Source organism: Sebastes fasciatus, chromosome 22 (assembly GCF_043250625.1).
Source record: "Sebastes fasciatus isolate fSebFas1 chromosome 22, fSebFas1.pri, whole genome shotgun sequence".
Taxonomy (NCBI): Eukaryota; Metazoa; Chordata; class Actinopteri; order Perciformes; family Sebastidae; genus Sebastes; species Sebastes fasciatus.
Genome location: NC_133816.1, coordinates 18,465,217 through 18,488,657, shown reverse-complemented (window position 1 = coordinate 18,488,657; position 23,441 = coordinate 18,465,217). Strand labels below are relative to the sequence as shown.

The window sequence follows — 23,441 nt, the reverse complement described above, 5'->3', positions numbered from 1 at the left end:
TATAATCTTTTCTTACACAGAAACAAAGTAGAAATGAAAAGTTCCCAGCTCTACTGCCTTACACTGGAGTACACACATTCACTTTGTGTGTTGTCCCCCTGTCATGTTGATCTGTTGACCTTGTGTCCCCTCAAAGCAGCGTAATGGAGGTCGACTGAATCTTGGTAATCCTTGTTAAATATTATTTTTAATATTTAATCATCATATTAATACACATCACCTGTCTGATACATAGCAACACCTCTATAATCCACAATGATATAACAGTGCTTGAAGAAATGGTACCTTTGCGCTTTACAAATAGGCCATTCCCACTACGGGAACAAGACGACCCATAACTACACATGTAGCTCATTTGGCATACTGCTTTTACAATGACATATATCCAAAACGTTCTGGTTTGTACACACAGTGGAAATTCAAGGCAGAACCTAGAACCAGGTCCAGGTTATGGGTCGGTAAGTTCCCATAGTGGAAAAGACCAAACAGCTACTGTATGCAGTATTTCAGAGCTATTTTACTGAATTATATTAATTCGCACAGGTGTTGTTTTTTTACTTCTTCTACTCTGTTTACTGGCAGATTACGGCCATGCATAGCCTATAGCGCCAACGTCTGACAATACTATGCAGCCTAGTTTATTCGCTCCAAACCAGTTGGTGGAAACACTCCTCTATTTCGCATTTCTTTTTTGCAACATTTTAAAATTTCGACTAAAATTTGTTTGACAATTGAAAATGGAAACATGGCTGTTTTGAGGCAGATTTATGGTCAAGGTGAGATAAGGGATCAAACATAAGCCTCATACATACATGAACAGTCTGACCCTACGGACTGTGTTGTCCACATAGCAATCACAGCAGGCTCTTTGAGGTGGAAAATGGTTTGCATTAGGGATGTGCATTCCAAGCAAAAATACTATTGGAAAGTCACTGGGAATTAGCTGATTATTATTCAAAAATCGCTGCATAACCCCCAACTCTCTTCAGACCCTGTGCCTAAACCTAAGTTGTTTCCTGTGAAGATGGAAGTTTATTTTGAAAAGGCTGTATGCATGTAACGTGCGGAAATTGAGGCTTGACATTCGTAGGAGAATGCACGAAAAAAATGAGGAATAACTTTTTGTAAGATATCATACAAGCTGTTGTTTGAGGATCAATGTGCCACTTGTGTGTGTTGAAGCCGCTGGAATGAACATGCACACGCATATTGTTACAAACTCAAGAGTGCTCCAAATTTTTATTTTTTATTTGATCACAAACAATATGAATTTCACATACAAAAACACACATATGATTTGGTCAAAAAAAAAAATGAGGATAGATAAAAAGTATAGGATGATCTTGATCCTAAAAGCATGCGAGTGACTTTTACAGCATCGATGAATGTGAGCTTCTTAATACACTGGATAAGTCATAAAAAGACATTTATGCATATGTACTAAAATAATCTGAAAGAAATTAATTAATAATTAAAGAATCATTTTAGATACATGGTGTATTTGCAAGAACATTGTATCCTAAATAAGCACATTAGCAAAGACGAGTGATTTATTTTTTGCTGCAGGACAACAAAGAAGCTATAAAAGTATATTTATTTCACACTTAGATATACATTTATATTACACTTTAAAAGAGGCACGAAGAAAACCCTGTCTTACGCAAAAGTACAAATGCAATATGTCCGGTTCTACTGCTTGACGCTGTAGTACACACATTCACTCCAGGTCGGATCCCTCTGTCTTCGTGATCTGTTGTGCAGGTTGACACTTAAAGCAGCGTTGTAGAATGTTTCTCCGTGTTGGTAACCCTGGTAACAAAATACATACCAGTTGATCGTTATTTAGTTCTTGACAGAAATTAAAACAATATCCAGGTAACAAAGCTTTGTGCAATAAAATGGTAATTTAGGAGTTAAATTAACAGTTTTTATTCACCTTTGCATTTGCTGTGGAGGAAGCTGAAAGTCTTGCTTGAGACTCTGATTGTGAAATAAAAAAACTCTTTTATTCAAAAGTTATATTTAGTGACTACAGCCTATCAGATACAAATGGTACCACTTACCTGCACATTGGCAGCTGTTTAGAGCCAGTATAACAACCAGGATGGTGGTGAATGCCAAAGCTCCACTCAAGAAATACACCAAGACAAGAGAGGCTTCCTCATCTATAGAGAGTCAGACACCAGAAACAGAGCTTTTATCGCTGTGTTCATTAGAGCTGGGACGATGCACCTATCTCCCGATTCAATACTATCATGATACTTTGGTGCCGATTTGATATGTATTGTGATTTTACAAGTGATTTTTGTTAACTTTTTTAACACTAGATCACGACAAAAGGATGAATTTCTAGGGACTTTTACTTCGGAAAATCTGTAAATTGGTACTGTAAAAATGTTACATTGGGACTGTTTGAATGCATTTAACATAAATTTCAGTATATGGGTGCTCTACAGTTGTAGCGTTGGCTAATTTGGCTATGAGAGTGACGACTGGCTTGACCGCACGTTACTTCAATACGATAACGTTTAGCATGCAGCTTTAGCTGTGATGTCTAGCTCTGCTTTTGCTGCAATGTTTGAAACCCAGAGTGTTTCCATACTTTACTGGATGTGTATTCTTTACCACGTTGGAATTAAAATGTGAGGGTGCAGGTCGTATCCATGCGGACCCTCCGCCGGTTCTGCCGTTAATAAAAAATCTATTTCAAAATCGTAAAAAAAGAAATCGCGATACATAAGTGAATTAATCTTTTCCCCCAATCCTGGTGTTCATGTTCAGTTTGATTGGAGAGTAACCCTAAATAACTATACTAGAGCTAGAATGTTACTCACCTTTAAAGTCCAGCTTGGTCCCGTTTCCAAACAGTATGTGTCCACATGAGGCAACAGCACAGTAGTAGGTCCCAGCATGAGACGGATCCAGGCTCTTTATTGGCAGGTTGTAGACACAGGTGTGTGTTTTGTTGTTGTGTTTCTTCTCACACTGATCATTCCTGCGTCCATGAGTGTAGATGAGTCCTGGATGAGATTCTTCAGAGTTTCTGAACCAGTAAACTCTGTGTTCTCCATCACAAGTCCCAGTGTGTACTGTACAGTTCAGAGTCACAGAGTCTCCTGGCTGGACGGTCTCAGATGCTGACTGCTGGACCAAAGCCGGGACGTTCAGACCTGAACCCTGCACACTGACTAGAGTGCCCTCCGCAAAAGACAAGAGAGCTGACATTCCAGCTGCGCAGTAGTAAATAGCTGAGTCTGAAATGCGCAAATCACAAATTTTCAAGTGATGGTTACTGTTTTCCTTATCCACTGTGAAGCGTGGATTGTTCTTGAATTCATGATAAAAAGTGACTCTTGTATCACGCATATAAGAGGAAGAGATCAGCCGTGGTTCCTGTCCCAGTGTTTGTTTGTACCAGTAAAGCGATACTGGCTCACTATCTTCATAGAAACATTGCAAAGTCACATTGTTTCCAACATTAGCTGATACAAAACCTCTCTGTTGACGAACAGATGAGGACGAAATCAGACCGGTCACATGAGCTGAAGTTAAATGAGAGACAAAACAAATATACAGTTAATAATTAAATCTGATGGAATTCAGCATAATTATTACATAAAAATATATATTAGAAGCATTTCCATGAAGAGTTGCTAAAGAAAAGATAGAAACTGCAGTCACAAAGCACAACTCACCCATTTCCCCCAAGAGCAAACATGTGAGATAAAAGACAAACTTTAGAGCTGCCATCGTGTTCAAATTTCTGTGTTGAGTGAAATGAACGTAGATGCTTTCTCCACTCTTCAGAGACAAGACTGCGTTTGATTGGCCGATCTGATGTGACACTGTATGTCCTATTCAGGAAACCCGATCACATGTTTACTGCCATTTATGGAGCCAAGTTTTGGTTCACATACACTACATATACAGTCACATGGAGGTCTGATAATTCACCTGCCAATAAAAAGCATCATTAATAGTAATGTGTATTTATAAAAATGAAGAATATCTATAGACCGAGTTGATGCATCATCCTGAAGTGCTGACTCTGAATATCTAAATATCTATCTCTATGTGGTTTTAAAGAATTTTTGTGAACTGAAGTTTAAAAGACTTTAAATCACCTTTCTACGAGCTTAGATCTTATTTTTATTATTATTATTATGAAAGGTGCTGAATTCCAAATTCAGAGCATATCTATGATTGAGGGATTGCCTCCACAGGGCTCTCCACATGGCAACCACTGAGCCGCTGTAGTGCCCAACCATATGAGCCCAGTGCAGAGCCGTGGCGATTAGCTAGCTCGTGGGGCACACACGCTGGGACTCACATGCACTAGTGCCTATTTCACACTACAAGATTTTCAATCGGTTTCTGATGTTCTGATCTTTCAAAATGTATGCAACTAGTATATTCTATCCATTATATGCAGTAGTACTCTAAATAGTATAACAACTGAGTAATGTTCCGAGAATTTCCATTAATAGTATTACCAGTATTAGTATTTGTATTACTGGTATTTGTGTTATATAATATTGGGGTAATTTGGCAGTAATTTCAAATTTCAAATAGGTTACTTGCTAATTATCACCTGATTTCCTTGAAATTTGCGGACCTGTAAAATGAAGTGTTACCGTACTTATAATGCTATACTGTATCTATTAGATTTCCATGAAGAGTAGGAGGGACATCAAAGCTCTGCACTAGCTTTCTACAATACTGTATGTGTGCATGGAAACTATGGTGTAATTCATATTAAGGAAAGATCCTGGTTATGCAAAACATAAAAAGAGGTTAAGGAAAGCTTGTGGATTGATTAAAAAAGGACAATATTACCAACAAGTCTTTATATTATTTTATTTTATTTAACCTTTATTCAACCAGAAGTAAAGACTCATTGAGATTAAAAATCTCCTTTTCACGAGTGTCGATAGGCAGCAGCACAGTTACAAGGTTGCAGACATAAAACAAACATAACAATTTAAAACGAAGACAAAGAGCAAATTACAGAATCACAAGGTATCGAAAAACATTCATCAGCATTCAAAACATCTACAGCCAGATGTGCTCGCTTCCAAGTCTTTTAGAAGCAATTTAAAGACATTCAGTGAGACCAGCTCTCAGAGATTCAGGTCATTTTGTAACTGATTCCAAAAACAGGAAGCAGCGTATACTTAAATGCCCTTTTTCCCAGTTCAGTGCAGACTTTTAATAGGATTTAGTCTGTGAATAGATGTGAACTCCGGTATTTTGCACAAAAGTCTGATGCACTACTGTAGCCTAGACGCACACCATACTCTCCACCTCACTACGTAAAGTGCACACTTCTTCCTGCATTGGCACTGCATGTTGGCATCGGGCGTAAACCGTGAGATGTAAATATGAACAGAATTCCAAGGTACACTGAGCTTCAACTTTTGACTGCAGACCACCAGGAAGATATACACATACATCTCAAAATCTACCTCTAAATCTACACAACACTTGAAATACGACTAAATCCGTTTTTTATTGTAAAAGTATAAATGAAACCTGTCCAGATCTATTGCTTTACACTGGAGTACACGCATTCATCATTGGTGTTGTTCCTCGGTCTCCGTGATCTGTTGGGCAGGTTGACACTTAAAGCAGCATAATGGAGGCTGTCTGCGTCTCTGTAACCCTGGTAACACAATATGTAGAATTGGATTAGGATATCAAAATGGAAATATTCACAAAACAATTGGTTGTTGAGCAATAAAAAGGTGGGTTATTAAGATAAATGTCACCTCTGCATTTTCTGTGGAGGGAGCTGATAATCTTCCGCGAGACTCTGGATGTGAAACACAGAAAATGCTTCTTTATTCAAAAGTTATATTTAGTGAGTACAAGCCATCAGATACAAACGGTACAACTTACCTGCACATTGGCAGCTGTTTCTCTTGTTCACCTTGTACACTGAGAGAGCCAGTATAACAACCAGGATGGTGGTGAATGCCAAAGCTCCACTCAAGAAATACACCAAGACAAGAGAGGCTTCCTCATCTATAGAGAGTCAGACACCAGAAACAGAGCTTTTATCGCTGTGTGCATTAGGGCTGGGACGATGCACCTATCTCCCGATTCCATACTATCATGATACTTGGGTGCTGATTCGATATGTATTGCGATTCCATATTATGATTTATTGTGATTTTTGTTAACTTTTTTAACACTAGACTATGACAAAAGGTTGAATCATACACGTCTAGGGACTTTTACTTCGGAAAATCTCTAAATTGATTCTGTAGAAATGTTTGATTTTCAGCATGTATGTTGTCAGATATATCAGTCATTGTCATTGTTTATTAATGTATTTTTCCATCGGGGCCTGTTGAATGCATTTAACATAAATGTCAGTATATTAGGGGTGTAACGATACGTTTTTACTACGATACGATACGATTTCCATGGTTCCGATACGATTCAGGACGATATTTGGCTCATCTAGAGCGATACGATTATGATTCAATGATTTGAAATCGATATAGTAACTTTTTTTGCCCAAAATTCAATCATTGTGACTGTGAAATAAATAGCTGATACTGTACAGAGCAGGTCAAGATTCCTCAAAGTTTTTCTAGTAAGGGAATCAGGGATAAATTAATTATGGATATAAACAAGTAAACAACGATAAATGGCAAATACATACACCTGCTGATTCAGTTGTCAAGATACAAGGCAGTGTAATATTTAACAAAAAATATAATAAACCAACTTCTATTCAAGTTAAATGAACAGTAATTTAACCTGCTGCTTCTGTCCTCATTTTCAGTATAAACAGTAGATCAATAATACAGAGATCAACTGCTGATAGTGATCAAACAGCTTGGGACACTAATCATTCCTATACTAACACTGTTCAAATAATTTGCTTATAGTAATCAAATATTCCACCTACAGTGTTCATTTGGGGTCTTTTCATACATGAAAACATCTGGAAAAACATTTTAAAACTACGTCAGACTAATGTTAGTTGAATATCTGTTTTGTTTTCTACTTTACTCCCGTCGTGATAATTCACCTCGCGGACCGTCTTCTCTCCGGCTGGATACGTGAGGCTGATGATGCTGCGTTTACATACAGTAGATATCATGACGGGGGAAAGGAAAGTCATTTTCTCTGAATGAAAAACCGACAGTGCACGGGGAAAGCTCCTGTAGGTGAAGCCGCCCTCGTCTCATGCAGACCGCTGCTCATCTCCCTCCAGCCGCTACCTCTGTTTGTCTGAATACACGCTGTGGATGCACGCTCGCGCTGCAGAGAGCAGAGCTGGCGCAGGTCTGGAGAACCGGAGTTATGTTTCTAATGTTCGTATTTCTTTTCTAATACAAGTACTAAAAACACTTTCATATTATGTTTGTCGCCCTTAAATACAAGGTGCACATCCTTAATATCAATACAATCGATTTTTGCGTTTCAAATCGATTTTATACCGATATACGTCTCCTGTTAAGGACAACTTGCCGAGTACATATCGATGTAGTTGTATCGTAGGAATATAAATCGATACATCGATATAGTAGATGAATCGTTACACCCCTACATTATATGTGTGCTCTACAGTTATATCGTTGACTAATTTGGCCATGAGAGTGACGGCTGGCTTGACCGCACGTTACCGCAATACGATAACGTTTCCTGTCCATGACAGAGTTAGCATGCAGCTTTAGCCGTGATGTCTAGCTCTGCTTTTCCTGCAATGTTTGAAACCCAAAGTGGAGTTTACCATGTTGGATTTAAAATGTGAGGGTGCAGGTCGTATCCATGCGGACCCTCTGCCGGTTCTGGCATTAAAAAAATCTAGTTCAAAATCGTAAAAAAAGAAATTGCGATACATAAGTGAATGATCTTTTCCCCCACCCCTGGTGTTCATGTTCAGTTTGATTGGAAAGTAACCATAAATAACTATACTAGAGCTAGAATGTTACTCACCTTTAAAGTCCAGCCTGGTCCCGTCTCCAAACAGTATGTGTCCACATGAGGCAACAGCACAGTAGTAGGTCCCAGCATGAGACCGGTTCAGGCTCTTTATTGGCAGGTTGTAGACACAGGTGTGTGTTTTGTTGTTGAGTTTCTTGTCACACTGATCATTCCTGCCTCCATGAGTGTAGATGAGTCCTGGATGAGATTCTTCAGAGTTTCTGTACCAGTAAACACTGTGTTGTCCATCACAGGTCCCAGTGTGTACTGTACAGTTCAGAGTCACAGAGCCTCCTGTCTGGACGGTCTCAGATGCTGACTGCTGGACCAAAGCTGTGATGTTCAGACCTGAACCCTGTACACTGACTAAAGTGCCCTCCGCAAAATACAAGAGACCTGACGCACTAGCTGCGCAGTAGTAAATAGCTGAGTCTGAAATGCACAAATCAAAAATTGTCAAATGATTGTTATTGTTTTCCCTATCCAGTGTGAAACGTGGATTGTTGAAGTCATGATCAAAAGTGACTCTTGTATTATACACATGTGAGGAAGAGATCAGCCGTGGTTTCTGTCCTGGTGTTTGTTTGTACCAGTAAAGCCATGCTGCTGGCTCACTACCTTCATAGAAACATTGCAAAGTCACAATGTTTCTAACATTAGCTGATACAAAACCTCTCTGTTGACGAACAGAAATATTCAGACCAGTCACATGAGCTGAAGTGAAATGAGAGACAAAACAAATACACAGTTATTAATTTAATCTGACGGAATTCAGCATAATTATTACATAAAAATATATATATTAGAAGCATTTCCATGAAAAGTTGCTAAAGAAAAGATAGAAACTGCAGTCACAAAAGCACAACTCACCCATTTTCCCCAAGAGCAAACATGTGAGATAGAAGACAAACTTTGGAGATGCCATCGTGTTCAAATTTCTGTGTTGAGTGAAACAAACCTAGATGCTTTTTCCACTCTTCAGAGACAAGACTGCTTTTGATTGGCCGACCTGATGTGACACTGTATGTCCTATTCAGGAAACCTGATCACATGTTTACTGCCATTTATAGAGCCAAGTTTTGTTTCACATACAGTACATATACAGTCACATGCAGGTCTGATAATTTACCTGCCAATAAAAAGCATCAGTAATAGTAATGTGTATTTATAAAAATGAAGAATATCTAAAGACCGAGTTGGTGCATCGTCCTGAAGTGCTGACTCTGAATATCTAAATATCTATCCCTATGTGATTTTAGATAATCTTTCTGAACTAAAGTTTAAAAGACTTTAAATCACCTGCCTATGAGCTTAGATCTTATTTGTATTATTATTATTATTATGAAAGGTACTGAATTCCAAATTCAGAGCATATCTACAGTATGATTGAGGGATTGCCTCCACGTGGCTCTTCAGATGGCGACGACTGAGCCACCGCCAGCACTAACAGTGCAAACAACGGCAACAGTGCTGACAGTGTTAACCTGGGGGGGAACCAGAGGTTGGGCGCTATGCTTCCACCAAGACGCTGTGGGTTATCATGGAAGCGTAGCGCCCAACCATATGAGCCCAGTGCAGAGCGGTGGCGATTAGCTAGCTCGTAGGGCACACACTGGGACTCACATGCACTAGTGCCTATTTCACACTACAATGTTCCGAGAATTTACGTTAATAGTATTACCAGTATTAGTATTTGTATTACTGGTATTCGTGTTATATAATATTGGGGTAATATGGCAGAAATTTCAAATTTCAAATAGGTTACTTGCTAATTATCACCTAATTTCCTTGAAATTTGCGGACCTGTTAAATGAAGTGTTACCGTACTTATAATGCTATACTGTATCTATTCGATTTCCATGAAGAGTAGGAGGGACATCAAAGCTCTGCCCTTGCTTTCTACAATACTGTATGTGTGCATGGAAACTATGGTGTGATTAATATTAAGGAAAGATCTTGGTTATGCAAAACATAAAAAGAGGTTAAGGAAAGCTTGTGGATTGATTAAAAATGGACAATATTACCAACATGTCTTTATATTATTTTATTTTATTTAACCTTTATTCAACCAGAAGTAAAGACTCATTGAGATTAAAAATCTCTTTTTCACGAGTGTCGATAGGCAGCAGCACAGTTACAAGGTTGCAGACATAAAACAAACATAACAATTTAAAACGAAGACAAAGAGCAAATTACAGAATCATAAGGTATCGAAAAACATTCATCAGCATTCAAAACATCTACAGCCAGATGTGCTCGCTTCCAAGTCTTTTAGAAGCACTTTAAAGACATTCAGTGAGACCAGCTCTCAAAGATTCAGGTCATTTTGTAACTGATTCCAAAAACAGGAAGCAGCGTATACTTAAATGCCCTTTTTCCCAGTTCAGTGCAGACTTTTAATAGGATTTAGTCTGTGAATAGATGTGAACTCCGGTGTTGTGCACAAAAGTCCGATGCACTACTGTAGCCTAGACGCACACCGTACTCTCTGCCTCACTACGTAAAGTGCACACTTCTTCCTGCATTGGCACTGAATGTTGGCATCGGGCGTAATCCGTGAGATGTAAATATGAACAGAATTCCTAGGCACACTGAGCTGCAACTTTTGACTGCAGACCACAGGGAAGATATACACATACATCTCAAAATCTACCTCTAAATCTACACAACACTTGAAATACGACTAAATCTGGTTTTATTGTAAAAGTATAAATGAAACCTGTCCAGATCTATTGCTTTACACTGGAGTACACGCATTCATCATTGGTGTTGTTCCTCGGTCTCCGTGATCTGTTGGGCAGGTTGACACTTAAAGCAGCATAATGGAGGCTGTCTGCGTCTCTGTAACCCTGGTAACACAATATGTAGAAGTGGATTAGGATATCAAAATTGAAATATTCTCAAAACAATTGGTTGTTGTGAAATAAAAAGGTGGATTATTAAGATAAATGTCACCTCTGCATTTGCTGTGGAGGGAGCTGATAATCTTGCTTGAGACTCTGGATGTGAAACACAGAAAATGCTTCTTTATTCAAAAGTTATATTTAGTGAGTACAAGCTATCAGATACAAACGGTACCACTTACCTGCACATTGGCAGCTGTTTCTCTTGTTCACCTTGTACACTGAGAGAGCCAGTATAACAACCAGGATGGTGGTGAATGCCAAAGCTCCACTCAAGAAATACACCAAGACAAGAGAGGCTCCCTCATCTATAGAGAGTCAGACACCAGAAACAGAGCTTTTATCGCTGTGTTCATTAGAGCTGGGACGGTACACCTATCTACCGATTCCATACTATCATGATACTTGGGTGCTGATTCGATAAGTATTGTGATTCTTCAAGTGATTTTTGTTAACTTTTTTAACACTAGACCATGACAAACGGATGAATCAGACACTTCTAAGGACTTTTACTTTGGAAAATCTCTAAATTGATACTGTAAAAATGTTTTATTTTCAGCGTGTATGTAGTGAAAAATGTCCTGAAGTCAGATATATCAGTCATTGTCATTATTTAAAAAAAAATGTTTTCATCGGGGCCGTTTGAATGCATTTAACATAAATGTTAGTATATGGGTGCTCTACAGTTGTAGCGTTGGCTAATTTGAACATGAAGTGACGGCTGGCTTGACCGCACATTACCGTAATACAATAACATTTCCTGTCCATGACAGAGTTAGCATGCAGCTTTAACGATGATGTCTAGCTCTGCTTTTTCTGCAATGTTTGAAACCCAAAGTGGAGTTTACCACGTTGGATATAAAATGTGAGGGTGCAGGTCGTATCCATGCGGACCCTCCGCCAGTTCTGGCATTAAAAAAATCTATTTCAAAATCGTAACAAAAGAAATCGCGATACATAAGTGAATGATCTTTTTCCCCACCCCTGGTGTTCATGTTCAGTTTGATTGGAAAATAACCATAAATAACTATATTAGAGCTCGAATGTTACTCACCTTTAAAGTCCAGCATGGTCCCGTCTCCAAACAGTATGTGTCCACATGAGGCAACAGCACAGTAGTAGGTCCCAGCATGAGACCGGTTCAGGCTGTTTATTGGCAGGTTGTAGACACAGGTGTGTGTTTTGTTGTTGTGTTTCTTCTCACACTGATCTTTCCTGCCTCCATGGGTGTAGATGAGTCCTGGATGAGATTCTTCAGAGTTTCTGTACCAGTAAACACTGTGTTCTCCATCACAGGTCCCAGTGTGTACTGTACAGTTCAGAGTCACAGAGCCTCCTCTCTGGACGGTCTCAGATGCTGACTGCTGGACCGAAGCCGGGACGTTCAGACCTGAACCCTGTACACTGACTGAAGTGCCCTGCTCAAAATACAAGAGAGCTGACGCACCAGCTGCGCAGTAGTAAATAGCTGATTCTGAAATGTGCAAATCACAAATTTTCAAGTGATGGTTACTGTTTTCCTTATCCACTGTGAAGCGTGGATTGTTCTTGAATTCATGATAAAAAGTGACTCCTGCATCATAACTATATGAGGAAGAGATCAGCCGTAGTTCCTGTCCCAGTGTTTGCTTGTACCAGTAAAGCCATGCTATTTCACTACCTTCATAGAAACATTGCAAAGTCACACTTTCTCCAACATTAGCTGATACGAAATCTCTCTGTTGACGAACAGAAATATTCAGACCGATCACATGAGCTGAAGTGAAATGAGACACAAAAGAAATACACAGTTAATTATTAAATCTGATGGAATTCAGCATAATTATTACATAAAAATATATATTAGAAGCATTTCCATGAAGAGTTGCTAAAGAAAAGACAGAAACTGCAGTCACAAAAACACAACTCACCCATTTCCCCCAAGAGAAAACATGACAGATAGAAGACAAACTTTGGAGATGCCATCGTGTTCAAATTTCTGTGTTGAGTGAAAAGAACGTAGATGCTTTTTCCACTCTTCAGAGACAAGACTGCGTTTGATTGGCCGACCTGATGTGACACTGTATGTCCTATTCAGGAAACCTGATCACATGTTTACTGCCATTTGTAGAGCCAAGTTTGGTTCACATACAGTACACATACAGTCACATGCAGGTCTGATAATTTACCTGCCAATAAAAATCATCACTAATAGTAATGTGTATTTATAAAAATTAAGAATATCTATAGACCGGGTTGATGCACCATCCCTATATGGTTTTAGAGAATTTTTCTGAACTGAAGTTTAAAATACTTTAAATCACCTGCCTACAACCTTAGTTCTTATTTTTATTTTTATTGTTATCATTATGAAAGGTGCTGAATTCCAAATTCAGAGCATATCTATGATTGAGGGATTGCCTCCACGCGGCTTTAGGGATTTGGCAGTAACAGGTTTGGTTATTAACAAATTATTAATAAATAATAATAGAATTATTAATAATAATAAAAATTATCAATACACATTAATAATAAACGGGGCACCACCCTGGAATCAGGGACCAATAACCAAAACGTTAACATAGTCTAATTAAATATACTAAACTGTCAATTTGGAACGTTGATTAATAATTAAATTAATAACTATAACCAAAATAGATAGTAAAGGTTGAAGGATATCGGAGTTCTTGACATAGCAGAGGTTGGCATTATTCACTCTTGTACAACATTAAAGAGACCAGCATGTATATTCCACAAACATTTATTTACAAGATAATAAAGGTTTAAAACACAATATTAATCTAACTAAATAACTAAACCAAACAAACCACACCAAGTGTGTAAGCATGCATGTGTGTGTGTGTGTGTGAGAGAGAGAGAGAGAGAGAGAGAGACAAGATGGCTTCTTGTCTCAAGATGTCTGCCTACAGACAAAAAGGGGCGAGCACTGTAAAACTACAAAGATGGCGGGATCAAAGATGGCCGCCAACATGTCACCGCACGGCCTCTTTGTTCTTCAGAGCACGTGTGCTCAGGAAGGACAGAGAGGGGGGTGATGTGGGGTTAAAATTATCTGAAGCTGTATGTTTATGTTTAACTAATTCACAGTTTCTGTATGTGATCTTTATGTGTGTCAGATATGCAATGGGTTAGAAAAGATGGTTAGTTTGCATGCAAGACCTTGTCTATGTGAAGCATAAACTAAACACATCAGATGTGGCGAAGCCACCTACCCGAATATCATAACTGCAAATAATATCACAACCGTCAAACTCAATGAATAACATTAAACCAAATCAATACAAGTACATTCTAGAAATCAAAGTTGAACAGTCTTGCTCAGCCATGTGCAATTGCTACTGCTAAGGTAAGCCCAGTACGTTTCCAATCCATGGAAGAAAAGGGGTTTGTAATTCCATGTGTTTAAGTTGTGGTTCCAAGTCAAAGATGTTGTCTTTGCTGTGCTCAAATCCAGATGTGCAGATTGGAGGAAGCTGATCGCTCCAATACTTCTTCCCAGCAGCTTGATAGCTTGGTGCTAACTTCCTTGCGGCTGTTGCTTGAAGTTAGTTGGTCAAAAGGCAGGCTCTCGCGTCCTCTGCTTAGAGGTTCCTTGTGTTCCTATGTCTGTTTCCTAACAGGCCATAGATCAGAGAGCAGAGCTGCTTCCGGTCTGGAGAGCAGCAGCTCACCTCCACAGGTCAGGAGAGGTGAGAAGGGAGATGAAGAACAGAAAGAGGAGGAACAAAGAGATTCCTCTGGTTTTGTCCTGGTTGAATTTCACACCTATGTGTGAATTCTACAGTAGCCAATGGCTACTGAGCTGGGTCCACAGCCAATGGCTGCATGACTCAAGGATCCTGAGAAGCGTAGTTCATTGTCTTTGCCACCAGTAATGGTGGGTCCCTACACGGCTCTTCAGATGGCGATGACTGAGCCGCCGCCAGCACTAACAGTGCAAACAACGGCAACAGTGCTGACAGTGTTAACCTGGGGGGGAACCAGAGGTTGGGCTTCCACGATGCACTTTCGGTTATCGTGGAAGAATGGACGAGTAGTCGCATAAACTATTTGATTTTTTATAATCTAACAACTATTCGAAAAATCATGACCCATTCCTAGTTTACATAATTATGTTTTATGCTGACTTGCTGCGAAAATAATTTCCTCTTGTGGGACAATAAAGATAACTTGACTGGGCCTGAATGTTTTGGGGCTGAGGCTACAGGTAAGCTGTGTATTACTAACAATTTTTAACTTAACATTGCAAACTAGTAGAGCATCATGCTTTTAGGTCAATAAAAAAAACCTTACTTAAAGGGACTATTTGTAACTTTCAGAAATACTTGTTAACAGCGACACCTGTAGCCGTTAAGTCAACGAAAGTCAGCACCGGGCTCGTGCTTGCTCGCTCTAAATATACCTGAACGAGCATCGCTCAAAACAGTGAGGCGACAGACGTCAGCTAAAACCACAATATCACTATATTTCAGCTGCTTGGCAGTAATGTTAGCTGACCAGACGAAGGTCTCTCCATGAATCCAAGCTGATACTAGTGTTGGCTTTGAGGCTGAAGCAGGAAGAGAAACGTTATCGCCTCCAACCGGGTGCCGGTGATAACGTTTCTCTCTGCGGAGCCCCGTCACTTCACAAGACACGGGAGACCTCTGTTGGTCTGGAGGAGCTGCAGCATTTATTTCTGCACAAATGTCCACTGTACATTCACTAGATATTCTCAGAGTGAAACTAACTCTTCTGCAGGGTGGAGTGAGCGTGCATGCACATCTAGAGGTGGAGCGATAACGCGCGCGTTGTGAGTGAAGGCAAGCAGGCAGAGGAGCAGAGACTTCAGCCACACGCGAGTGCGCATGCGTTCCAACCTGGTACATTTATACGCTTAAAAAGTTACAAACAGTCCCTTTTAAGCACCAGAACAATTGAGTTTCGCCATTTATTGGGGTGGGTGAGGCCAGCCACATTCTCTGATAAACATGGTGCAACCCAGGCTTTTCTCATTCACCAATCGGAGCTATACCTACGAAAAGTAATGCACTGTGATTGCATATTTAATCAATGTAATCATAATATAAAATAGATATTAGTGAAAGCTTTATGACCTGTTTAACTTCTTAACAGCTTGCCAAGATTTTTTTAATCAAAGCAAATATTTAAATAATCATAATCATTTGAACTGTGTGTTTTAATGTAAATAACCACTATAGATGACAATAGCAAAGTACAGTACAGTACAGTGTACAGCACCCTCCCTCCCCCTAAAATAAGGCTCCCCGTAAAAGCTGCAGTGTAATTCAAATACTGCAATTTGCCATGCATATGTTTTTTATGTTAAATATATAGAACATTGAATGAAATCAGATCTAAAATGTTATTCCTTCATTTAGCGCAAAGATTTCAAAAGTGGCAGATATAATTTCTGAGAATTTCAGACCCTGTGCCTAAACCTAAGTTGTTTCCTGTGAAGACGGAAATTTATTTTGAAAAGACTGTATGCATGTAACGTGCGGAAATTGACGCTTGACATTAGTAGGAGAATGCACGAAAAATGAGGAATAACTTTTTGTAAGACATCATACAAGCTGTTGTTTGAGGATCGATGTGCCACTTGTGTGTGTTGAAGCCGCTGGAATGAACATGCACACGCATATTGTTTCAAACTCAAGAGTGCTCCAAATTTTGATTGTTTATTTGATCACAAAAAATATAAATTTCACATACAAAAACACACATATGATTTGGTTAAAAAAACAATGAGGATAAGGAAAAAGTATAGAATAATCTCTATCCAAAAAGCATGTGAGTGACTTTTACAGCATCGATGAATCTGAGCTTCTTAATACACTGGGTAAGTCATAAAAAACATGTATTCATATTTACTAAAAATAATCTTAATGAAATTAATTAATAATTAAAGGATCATTTTAGATTCATGGTGTATTTGCAAGAACGTTGTGGAGACAAAGAAAATTCTGTATCCTAAATAAGCACATTAGCAAAGAAGAGTGATTTATTTTTTGCTTGAGGACCACAAAGAAGCTTTAAAAGCATATTTATTTCAAACTTAGATATGCATCTATATTACACTTTAAAAGAGGCATGAAGAAAACCCTGTCTTACTCAAAAGTACAAATACAATATGCCCGGTTCTACTGCTTGACGCTGTAGTACACACATTCACTCCAGGTCGGATCCCTCTGTCTTCTTGATCTGTTGTGCAGGTTGACACTTAAAGCAGCGTTGTAGAGTGTTTCTGCGTGTTGGTAACCCTGGTAACAAAATATATACCAGTTGATCGTTATTTAGTGCTTGACAGAAATGAAAACAATATCCAGGAAACAATGCATTGTGCATAAAATGGTAATTTAACAGTTTTTATTCACCTTTGCATTTGTTGTGGCGGAAGCTGAAAGTCTTGATTGAGACTCTGGTTGGGAAACAGGAAAAAGCTCTTTTATTCAAAAGCCAAATTCAGTGAAGACGAGCTGTCAAATACAAACAATAGTTACCTGTAGATTGGCAGCTGCTTCTCTTGCTCATCATGCACACGGAGAAAGCCAGTAAAACACTCAGGATGGAGGCGAATGTCGAAGTTCCACTCAAGAAATACACCAAGACAGTAGAGTCCACCCCATCTGCAGAGAGACGGACTTCAGAAACATGTAGCTTTCAGCAGGTTTTTATCCTAAGTTTGTTTAGGAAGTACTTATCAGATGCAACAACTTGGCTAGAAAAAAAACTCACCGTCAATGTCCAGCTTGGTCCCGTCTCCAAACAGTATGTGTCCACATGAGGCAACAGCACAGTAGTAGGTCCCAGCATGAGACCGGTTCAGGCTGTTCATTGGCAGGTTGTAGACACAGGTGTGTGTTTGTGTGTTGGGTTTCTTCTCACACTGATCATCCCTACCTCCATGGGTGTAGATGAGTCCTGGATGAGATTTTTCAGAGTTTCTGAACCAGTAAACACTGTGTTGTCCATCACAAGTCCCAGTGTGTACTGTACAGTTCAGAGTCACAGAGCCTCCTGGCTGGACGGTCTCAGATGCTGACTGCTGGACCAAAGCTGGGATGTTCAGACCTGAACCCTGTACACTGACTAGAGTGCCCTCCGCAAAATAGAAGGTAACTGACTCACTAGCTGCGCAGTAGTAAATAGCTGAGTCTGAAATGCGCAAAACAAAAATTGTCAAGTGATTGTTACTGTTTTCCTTATCCACTGTGAAGCGGGAATTGTTCTTGAATTCATGATGAAAAGTGACTGTTGTATGCATATATGTGGAAGAGATCAGCCGTGGTTCCTGTCCCAGTGTTTGTTTGTACCAGTAAAGCCATGCTGGCTCACTATCTTCATAGAAACATTGCAAAGTCACACTGTTTCCAACATTAGCTGATACAATACCTCTCTGTTGACGAACAGATGAGGAAGAAATCAGACCGGTCACATGAGCTGAATTGAAATGAGAGACGAAACAAATACACAGTTAATAATTTAATCTGATGGAATTCAGCATAATTATTACATAATAAATATATATCAGAAGCATTTCCATGAAGAGTTGCTAAAGAAAAGATAGAAACTGCATTCACAAAAACACAACTCACCCATTTTCCCCAAGAGCAAACATGTGAGATAGAAGACAAACTTTGGAGATGCCATCGTGTTCAGATTTCTGTGTTGAGTGAAAAGAACGTAGATGCTTTCTCCACTCTTCAGAGACAAGACTGCGTTTGATTGGCCGACCTGATGTGACACTGTATGTCCTATTCAGGAAACCTGATCACATGTTTAGTGTCACTTATAGAGCCAAGTTGTGGTTCACATGCAGTACATATACAGTCACATGCAGGTCTGATCATTTACCTGCCAATAAAAAGCATGAGTAATAGTAATGTGTATTTATAAAAGTGAAGAATATCTAAAGACCGAGTTGATGCATCATCCTGAAGTGCTGTCTCTGAATATCTAAATATCTATCCCTATATGGTTTTAGAGAATTTTTCTGAACTGAAGTTTAAAAGACTTTAAATCACCTGCCTATAAGCTTAGATCTTATTTTTATTATTATTATTATGATAGGTGCTGAATTCCAAATTCACAGCATAGCTATGATTGAGGGATTGCCTCCACGCGGCTCTTCCAATGGCAACAACTGATTCACCGGCTAGCAGCTAACGATGCTAACAGCATTAACAGTGCAAACAACGGCAACAGTGCTGACAGCGTTAAACTGGGGGGGGGAACCAGAGGTTGGGTGCTGTGCTTCCACCAAGACACTGTGGGTTATCGTGGAAGCGCCCAACCATATGAGCCCAGTGCGGAGCCGTGGAGATTAGCTAGCTCATAGGGCACACACACTGGGACTCACATGCACTAGTGCCTGTTTCACACTACAAGACTTTCCATCGGTTTCTAATGTTCTGATGTTTCAAAATGCATATGCAACTAGTATATTCTATCCATTATATGCAGCAGTACTCTAGATAGTATTTCAACTAAGTAATGTTCCGAGAATTTCCATTAATAGTATTACCAGTATTAGTATTTGTATTACTGTTATTCGTGTTATATAATATTGGGGTAATTTGGCAGTAATTTCAAATTTCAAATAGGTTACTTGCTAATTATCACCTAATTTCCTTGAAATTTGCGGACCTGTAAAATGAAGTGTTACCGTACTTATAATGCTATACTGTATCTATTCGATTTCCATGAAGAGTAGGAGGGACATCAAAGCTCTGCACTCGCTTTCTACAATACTGTATGTGTGCATGGAAACTATGGTGTAATTCATATTAAGGAAAGATCCTGGTTATGCAAAACATAAAAAGAGGTTAAGGAAAGCTTGTGGATTGAATAAAAAAGGACAATATTACCAACAAGTCTTTATATTATTTTATTTTATTTAACCTTTATTCAACCAGAAGTAAAGTGCCCTTGAGATTAAACATCTCTTTTTCAAGAGTGCCGATAGGCAGCAGCACAGTTACAAGGTTGCAGACATAAAACACACATAACAATTCAAAACAAAGACAAAGAGCAAATTACAGAATCACAAGGTATCGAAAACACATTCATCAGCAGTCAAAATTTCTACAGCCAGATGTGCTCGCTTCCAAGTCTTTTAGAAGCACTTTAAAGACATTCAGTGAGACCAGCTCTCAAAGATTCAGGTCAATTTGTAACTGATTCGAAGAAGAGGAAGCAGCGCATACTTAAATGCTCTTTTTCCCAGTTCAGTACGGATCTTAATAAGATTTAGTCTGTGGATAGATGTGAATTCCGGTGTTGTGCACTAACGTCTGATGCACTACTGTAGCCTAGACGCACACCGTACTCTCCGCCTCACTACGTAAAGTGCACACTTCTTCCTGCATTGGCACTGAATGTTGGCATCGAGCGTAAACCGTGAGATGTAAATATGAACATAATTCCTAGGCACACTGAGCTGCAACTTTTGACTGCAGACCACAGGGAAGATATACACATACATCTCATAATCTACCTCTAAATCTACACAACACTTGAAATACGACTAAATCTGGTTTTATTGTAAAAGTATAAATGAAACCTGTCCAGATCTATTGCTTTACACTGGAGTACACGCACTCATCATTGGTGTTGTTCCTCGGTCTCCGTGATCTGTTGGGCAGGTTGACACGTAAAGCAGCATAATGGAGGCTGTCTGCGTCTCTGTAACCCTGGTAACACAATATATAGAAGTGGATTATGATATCAAAATTGAAATATTCACAAAACAATTGGTTGTTGAGAAATAAAAAGGTGGATTATTAAGATAGATGTCACCTCTGCATTTTCTGTGGAGGGAGCTGATAATCTTCCGCGAGACTCTGGATGTGAAACACAGAAAATGCTTCTTTATTCAAAAGTTATATTTAGTGAGTACAAGCTATCAGATACAAACAGTAACACTTACCTGCACATTGACAGCTGTTTCTCTTGTTCACCTTGTACACTGAGAGAGCCAGTATAACAACCAGGATGGTGGTGAATGCCAAAGCTCCACTCAAGAAATACACCAAGACAAGAGCGTCTTCCTCATCTATAGAGAGTCAGACACCAGAAACAGAGCTTTTATCACTGTGTTCATTAGTGCTGAGACGATACACCTAAAAAAATCTAGTTCAAAATCGTAAAAAAAGAAATTGCGATACATAAGTGAATTAATCTTTTCCCCACCCCTGGTGTTCATGTTCAGTTTGATTGGAAAGTAACCATAAATAAGTATACTAGAGCTAGAATGTTACTCACCTTTAAAGTCAAGTTTGGTCCCGTCTCCAAACAGTATGTGTCCACATGAGGCAACAGCACAGTAGTAGGTCCCAGCATGAGACGGATACAGGCTCTTTATTGGCAGGTTGTAGATGCAGGTGTGTGTTTGTGTGTTGGGTTTCTTCTCACACTGATCATTCCTGCCTCCATGAGTGTAGATGAGTCCTGGATGAGATTCTTCAGAGTTTCTGTACCAGTAAACACTGTGTTGTCCATCACAGGTCCCAGTGTGTACTGTACAGTTCAGAGTCACAGAGCCTCCTGTCTGTACGTTCTCAGATGCTGACTGCTGGACCAAAGCTGGGACGTTCAGACCTGAACCCTGCACACTGACTAGAGTGCCCTCCGCAAAATACAAGAGAGCTGACGCACCAGCTGCGCAGTAGTAAATAGCTGAGTCTGAAATGCGCAAATCAAAAATTGTCAAATGATTGTTACTGTTTTCCCTATCCAGTGTGAAGCGTGGATTGTTGAATTCATGATAAAAAGTTTCTGTTGTATCATACACATATGAGGAAGAGATCAGTCGTGGTTTCTGTCCCAGTGTTTGCTTGTACCAGTAAAGCGATGCTGGCTCACTACCTTCATAGAAACATTGCAAAGTCACACCGTTTCCAACATTAGCTGATACAAAACCTCTCTGTTGACGAACAGACGAGGAAGAAATCAGACCGGTCACATGAGCTGAAGTGAAATGAGAGACAAAATAAATTCACAGTTAATTATTAAATCTGATGGAATTCAGCATAATTATTACATAATAAATATATATTAGAAGCATTTCTATGAAGAGTTGCTAAAGAAAAGATAGAAACTGCAGTCACAAAAACACAACTCACCCATTTTCCCCAAGAGCAAACATGTGAGATAGAAGACAAACTTTAGAGATGCCATCGTGTTCAAATTTCTGTGTTGAGTGAAAAGAACGTAGATGCTTTCTCCACTCTTAAGAGACAAGACTGCGTTTGATTGGCCGACCTGATGTGACACTGTATGTCATACTTAGGAAACCTGATCACAGTTTTACTGTCACTTACAGAGCCAAGTTTTGGTTCACATACACTACATATACAGTCAAATGCAGGTCTGATCATTTACCTGCCAATAAAAAGCATCAGTAATAGTAATGTGTTTTTATAAAAATGAAAAATATCTATAGACCGAGTTGATGCATCGTCCTGAAGTGCTGACTCTGAATATCTAAATATCTATCCCTATATGGTTTTAGAGAAAGTTTAAAATACTTTAAATCACCTTTCTACGAGCTTAGATCTTATTTTTATTATTATTCTTATGGTGCGAAAGGTGCTGAATTCCAAATTCACAGCATATCTACAGTATGATTGAGGGATTGCCTCCACGCAGCTCTTCAGATGGCGACGACTGACCCACCGCCAGCACTAACAGTGCAAACAACGACAACAGTGCTGACAGTGTTAACCTGGGGGGGAACCAGAGGTTGGGCGCTATGCTTCCACCAAGACGCTGTGGGTTATCGTGGAAGCGTAGCGCCCAACCATATGATCCCAGTGCAGAGCGGTGGCGATTAGCTAGCTCGTAGGGCACACACTGGGACTCACATGCACTAGTGTCTATTTCACACTACAAGACTTACAATCGCGATTAATATTCGACCAATCGTGCAGACCTAGCGGCCGAACCGGCTATGTAAACAAGCTCGGATTACATCACACACAGAGGGAGATCGACTTCATTCTCTGCTCAGGTAGACATTACTCCTCTATATCTTTACTTAGCACATAGTTGTTTGCTGCTATATTAATGCTCTGAATATTTAATTTAGCACATTAAACATTAATAACAATAATATTGATAATGGTCAATTTCAAATGTCGGTTTCTGACGTTCTGATGCTTCAAAATGCATATGCAACTAGTATATTCTATCCATTATATGTAGTAGTACTCTAAATAGTATTTCAACAAGTAATGTTCTAATAATTTCCATTAATGGTATTACTAGTATTAGTATTACTGGTATTAGTGTTAGTATTAGATTTTTAAGCCCTCCACTGCTCTGGGGTATTTTAGTGGTCTCTGGCTTAAGGGACATCTATGTGGGAGTGCAGTCGCGTCAACATCCTGCTGAAAACCACAATAGCTGCTGCACTGACAGAGATACACAGCTAAAGCACGGGGTAAATGTTAAAATGTCTCTTTTCTGCATTCATAGGAGAGGCAGTGCCAAAACATTTTGCCATGCAAAACTCTGTCTTAAAAGCAACACAGAGCAAAGCATGTTAACTTCATCTTGGGGCCACAGTATACCCACCTACCAAGACACCACTGC

The 23,441-nt window shown here is 39.3% G+C and overlaps 5 protein-coding genes across 8 annotated transcripts in view; 1 reads left to right on the top strand and 4 right to left on the bottom strand.

Moving 5' to 3' along the window:
* LOC141760518 (prostaglandin D2 receptor 2-like) overlaps window positions 1-23,441 on the top strand; it is a 117,680-nt gene that overhangs the window by 49,768 nt on the left and 44,471 nt on the right. The gene's annotated exons all lie outside the window — the stretch shown is intronic.
* On the bottom strand, window positions 1,285-8,873 carry LOC141760635 (uncharacterized). Its single transcript, XM_074623640.1, has 5 exons — window positions 8,812-8,873; window positions 2,835-3,542; window positions 2,064-2,165; window positions 1,937-1,980; window positions 1,285-1,809 (listed from the first exon to the last, which is right to left on the bottom strand). The coding sequence occupies exons 1-5, from the start codon at window positions 8,864-8,866 to the stop codon at window positions 1,690-1,692; spliced, it is 1,029 nt and encodes a 342-aa protein (XP_074479741.1). The 5' UTR covers window positions 8,867-8,873; the 3' UTR covers window positions 1,285-1,689.
* LOC141760639 (uncharacterized) lies at window positions 10,172-12,809 on the bottom strand. Its single transcript, XM_074623645.1, has 5 exons — window positions 12,755-12,809; window positions 11,899-12,600; window positions 11,027-11,152; window positions 10,897-10,940; window positions 10,172-10,790 (listed from the first exon to the last, which is right to left on the bottom strand). The coding sequence occupies exons 1-5, from the start codon at window positions 12,807-12,809 to the stop codon at window positions 10,671-10,673; spliced, it is 1,047 nt and encodes a 348-aa protein (XP_074479746.1). The 3' UTR covers window positions 10,172-10,670.
* LOC141760641 (uncharacterized) lies at window positions 16,864-18,925 on the bottom strand. Its single transcript, XM_074623647.1, has 5 exons — window positions 18,443-18,925; window positions 17,583-18,287; window positions 17,348-17,473; window positions 17,222-17,265; window positions 16,864-17,107 (listed from the first exon to the last, which is right to left on the bottom strand). The coding sequence occupies exons 1-5, from the start codon at window positions 18,495-18,497 to the stop codon at window positions 16,988-16,990; spliced, it is 1,050 nt and encodes a 349-aa protein (XP_074479748.1). The 5' UTR covers window positions 18,498-18,925; the 3' UTR covers window positions 16,864-16,987.
* LOC141760637 (uncharacterized) lies at window positions 19,813-22,044 on the bottom strand. The gene is made up of 5 exons (XM_074623642.1): window positions 21,971-22,044; window positions 21,111-21,815; window positions 20,776-20,901; window positions 20,646-20,689; window positions 19,813-20,539 (listed from the first exon to the last, which is right to left on the bottom strand). The coding sequence occupies exons 1-5, from the start codon at window positions 22,023-22,025 to the stop codon at window positions 20,420-20,422; spliced, it is 1,050 nt and encodes a 349-aa protein (XP_074479743.1). The 5' UTR covers window positions 22,026-22,044; the 3' UTR covers window positions 19,813-20,419.